This window comes from Buceros rhinoceros, unplaced genomic scaffold (assembly GCF_000710305.1).
Source record: "Buceros rhinoceros silvestris isolate BGI_N320 unplaced genomic scaffold, ASM71030v1 scaffold27410, whole genome shotgun sequence".
NCBI classification, from domain to species: domain Eukaryota; kingdom Metazoa; phylum Chordata; class Aves; order Bucerotiformes; family Bucerotidae; genus Buceros; species Buceros rhinoceros.
The window spans coordinates 2,555-4,379 of record NW_010388292.1 but is presented as its reverse complement, the minus strand read 5'-3'; the positions used below and the strand labels follow the sequence as shown (position 1 = coordinate 4,379).

General features: G+C 64.7%; 1 protein-coding gene across 1 annotated transcript in view; it reads left to right on the top strand.

Annotated features, from left to right (window-relative positions):
• The window catches only part of B4GALNT4 (beta-1,4-N-acetyl-galactosaminyl transferase 4), a gene marked incomplete at both ends in the record, with an annotated part of 15,623 nt that overhangs the window by 11,250 nt on the left and 2,548 nt on the right, over window positions 1-1,825 (top strand). The window contains 2 exons of the mRNA XM_010145507.1: window positions 572-1,527; window positions 1,660-1,823. Coding sequence (XP_010143809.1) covers window positions 572-1,527; window positions 1,660-1,823 — 1,120 coding nt within the window. The remainder of the gene's footprint in view (window positions 1-571; window positions 1,528-1,659; window positions 1,824-1,825) is intronic.

Sequence of the window (1,825 nt, the reverse complement as noted above, 5' to 3'; positions counted from 1 at the left end):
CCGCCCCCCCTGCGCGGCGTCTCGGGCGTCTCTCGTGAGCTGGCATGGGGCTGAGCCCCCGGCGTCCTCCCTCGCCAGCCCATCAGCTCGGAGACGCGGCTCATCGGGGCGGCTCCGGCAATGCTGGGGGGCCACAAAGCGCAGCGGGATGTTAGGGATGGGACCCGCCCTCCCTGCTTCTTGAACCTGTGTGCCTGCATCTCGCGGGTTGGCCTGGTCAGCGGGCAGCAGGGTACGACGGGACCTGCTGAGGAGTCTGGGGGGGCTCGTGGGCACCCGCAGGAGCTGGTTCTGGGGGTTTGCAGCCCGGCAAAGCCCTGGCAGGCTGGGTTTGCTCCTGGGTGGAATAAGAGTGGTGCCGAGCTGTGGCTGAGGCTCGGAGGGGTTAATGGGCAGAGCCTGGGGCTGCCAGCCCTGGTGAGCACCGGGAAGTGCCCAGCGGCCCCCAGCCTCCTTCGCCCAGTGGCTGCTCGCAGGTTAATCTCTTGCTGGAGACAAGCTTTGCCTCCTTGTCTTGGGCCAGCAGGAGGCCGGGACCCTGGGGGTATTGAACTCTGCCTTTCCTCCTTAGATTTCCTGGAGGATGAGGAGGAGGAGGAGGAAGGAGCAGACAGCCCTGAGCCCACAGACCCACCTCCTGAAGCCAAGCTGAAGAGCGTTGGGCTGGTACCCGGAGCCAAAGGGAGAGAGGCCCCGGTGGTCACCGGGGATTACGGAGATGACCTGGACTATTACAGCTTTCGCCGCAGGCAGGATCAGGCCCGGGCTGGGGCGGGCACTCCTGGGCAGCTGGGGAGATGGGGCACGTCCCACCAGGCCAGTGCCAGCCCGGCCACTGTCCCCCAGGACCTCCACGGTGAGGAGGATGCGGGCCCTGTGCCGGAGCAGGTCCGTGGGCGGATGCTCAGTTGGTTACCCCAGAATCCCGGCGAGGGTGAGGAGGATGAACTGGGGCTGCTGGCATCTTCAAAGCGTGCTGGGGTCCTGGGCCTCCAGCCCCACCTCTCTGTTCCCATCTTTGGTGGCAAAGCCAAAACGCCAGGTCCCAGCAAGGCCGCAACACCCAGGGAGGAGAAAAAGCCCCGGAAAGCCCAGGAGAAAGTCTACGTGACCAGGCTGCAGCCGGGAAAGCGCAAAGCCCCGTCCCAGGAACCGGCCTTCCCCGGCATCTTCCTTTACCCAAAGCCTCTGAAGAAAGTTCATCTTCGCTCCAGGACCCCTCAGAGGCATCCCATCGCTGCCAGCAAGCTGCATGCCGTGTCTGGCCGCCGGAGCCCCTGGCTCCTGAGCAATATCTCCAAGGAGAGGAACCGTGCCAGGCGGAAGAGTGCCCGTACGGCTGGCAGGAGGTGGGACCGGCTGTCCAAGCTAGGCACCGAGCGGTGGACGCTGCCCAGCCTCCTCGCCCTGGGGACCGAGGGGCTCTTCAGCAGGGAGACCCATGAGGACACGACCCCTGCCCCAGGCAGGACAGTGGCTACCTCCGACTACAACTCCTCTGAGGTGACCCACTCGGAGGGGACGCGGGTGACATCCTTTCTGAAGATGTCAGAAACGACAGTGTCCCAGCAGGAGGAGGGAAAGGGCCAGAAGGAAGAGGAGGAGGAGGAAGAGGAAGAGGTGTCAGACTACAGCTACGAGACCGGGGAGCTGCATCAGAGCTTGCTGGAGGACTCCATCAACTGGCAGAGAACGTTCAGCGTCAGCTCAGTGGACTTCGAGCTCCTGCGCTCCGACTGGAACGACCTGCGCTGCAACGTGTCAGGCAACCTGCAGCTGAGCGAGAGCGAGGTGGTCGACGTGGTGGCTCCGTACATGGAGAAGC